The 2,066-nt window shown below is 68.3% G+C and overlaps 1 protein-coding gene across 1 annotated transcript in view; it reads right to left on the bottom strand.

Moving 5' to 3' along the window:
• Positions 1-899: 899 nt before the first annotated feature.
• The window catches only part of ECE2 (endothelin converting enzyme 2), a 6,340-nt gene continuing 5,173 nt past the window's right edge, over positions 900-2,066 (bottom strand). Inside the window, exons 16-18 of the mRNA XM_009288081.1 lie at positions 1,375-1,565; positions 1,199-1,294; positions 900-1,076 (exon numbers count right to left, since the gene is read on the bottom strand). Coding sequence (XP_009286356.1) covers positions 900-1,076; positions 1,199-1,294; positions 1,375-1,565 — 464 coding nt within the window. The remainder of the gene's footprint in view (positions 1,077-1,198; positions 1,295-1,374; positions 1,566-2,066) is intronic.

Genomic DNA, 2,066 nt, shown 5'->3' with positions numbered 1-2,066 from the left:
CAGCCGCCCCGGTCGGTGCCGGGCGGCCGCGCGGCCCCCCCATGCCTGTGGCTGAGGGGCCACCCATCCCCTCTGGCCCTGCCTGGGGTGCCAGGGCTGAGGGTCAGCCCTGCGGCCGCCGTTCTCCTTCCCCGCACGTCTGCTCCCCTCCCTCCGCCCCTCAAGACTTCTCATCTCCTGCTCCCGTCCCTCGGGATGTCTCATCTCCCACACGTACCCCGGCTTTTGAGTCACCCCCCACTCCAGATCCCACCTCTCCCCCTGCCCCGACACCGCGAAGGACCCGGAGGCGCCGGAGTAAGTGGAAACTGCTTTTAATCATTAAATAAATTCAGCGACAGCCACCCACAGCTGAAGGCACCAGAGTCCCCGCTGCCGCCCGCTGGTCCCAGCAGAGGTGGAGGGGGAAGCCAAGCCGGATCGGGAGGGGGCAAGGGAAGAGTGGACCCGGGTGGCCCCCAGCCTCCATCTCCGGCAGGTTGGGGGGCAGGAGCAGGGGGGGCTCTGCTCTTGTGCTCTCCCTGGGACCCCTCTGACCTGCCCGCCCGGGGGGGACACGGCGCTGGGAGCGCTGAGCTGTATCCGTCTCTAGCATGTCAGGGTTGGGGGGCAGAGCTGTGTTTCTGGGGGTGCTACGGCTTCTCTGCTGGCTGCGTCCGGCCCCAGGCTGTGGATGGGGGCTGCGGCAGGTGCCCAGTGTGGGGCTGTGTGTGCTGGGGAGGGGGGCAGAGGTGGGGTGAGGCGGCGTGTGGTGTGTGCACGGGGGGGGGACTGCAACGGAGGGTGACCCGGGGGGTGGCCCCGCTCTCTGCCCATGGGCCAGCTCCGGCAGCCGGCGAGGGCTGGGGGGAGGGCACAGCAGAGCATCGTCCCCTCTGTCCCCAGCACCCTCCCCGTCCCTACCACACCTCACAGTGCTTGCCGGGGTTCATGGGGGAGCCCAGGGGGCAGCGGAAATGTTCGACAAAGTCCCGGGAGTTGCTGAGCGTGCCGATGACGCGGTACTTGTCAGGGCTGTGGGGGTCGGTCACCAGCCCTTCGTGGGAGCTCTCGGGCGTCCGGACGGAGCACCACACCTGCCAGAGTGGGAGCAGCCTCAGGGACAGGGGACAGAGCCCCCCAGGCAGGGTCGGGGGCTGTGGAGTGGCTCCGAGGGGCTGGGGAGGGATGGGGGACCCACCATCCCGCTCCGCCCTACCTGTGCGAAGCCCACGAAGAAGAGCTGGTGGTTGGTGAGCCCCAGGGCTGGCAGGTGCTTCTCCTCCCCGTTCTTCTGCAGCCAGGACTTGTACGCCTGTGGGAGAGGCACCCTGAAGCCCCAGGGACGGACAGACAGCCATGGGGTCCGCGTCCCCTCGGGATGGCGGCACTCACGTTGTAGGCTGCCTTGAGCCCGCCGTTATCGGCGATGTTCTCGCCCAGCGTCTGCCGGCCATTGACCTTCTCGCGGTGGACAGTGTAGCGGCCGTACTGCTCCATCATGCACGCTGTCCGGTTCTTGAAAGCCTCCAGGGAGGAGTTCTGCCACCATGGCCGCAGGTTGCCCTCCTTGTCATACTCCCGCCCTGCGAGACGAAGCCGTGGGGTGGGGTGGGACCGGGGGATGCCAGCCCCCTGCAGAGCCCCCGCTGCAGGGGGTCCCGAAACAGGGCAGGGTGAGGTGCAGTGGGGACAGCCCCAGGGGACACCGGGGGACCTGGTGCCTTGGGTCCATGCCCAGGGGAGATGGTGCCCCCCAGCCCCTGCTCCAGGCAGGCTCCGGCTGGGGCTCAGCCGTGCGCTTGGGTCCCCAGCCATCCCCCAGTGCATCCCTGCTGTCCCAAGCTGGATTTGTCACACCAAATTCCCCCATTGACCCCATCTCAGCTCCAGGGCTGCGGTGAAGGCGCAAAGCAGAGTGGATGTGAGAGGGACCCATCCCGCGCCCCGCGGGGAGGAGGATGAGGAGGGGGCCAGGGCTGCAGACACCGTGTCCTCACCAAGCGGATGGAGCGAAAGCTGCACAGAGAAGCCGGGGGGAGGTATCGGCGGGTGCCACCTTGGGAGACAGGATGATAGAAGGGGGG

This window comes from Aptenodytes forsteri, unplaced genomic scaffold (assembly GCF_000699145.1).
Source record: "Aptenodytes forsteri isolate BGI_AS27 unplaced genomic scaffold, ASM69914v1 Scaffold72, whole genome shotgun sequence".
NCBI classification, from domain to species: domain Eukaryota; kingdom Metazoa; phylum Chordata; class Aves; order Sphenisciformes; family Spheniscidae; genus Aptenodytes; species Aptenodytes forsteri.
The sequence above is the reverse complement of the archived record's forward strand: the minus strand, read 5'-3'. Positions and strand labels throughout refer to the sequence as shown.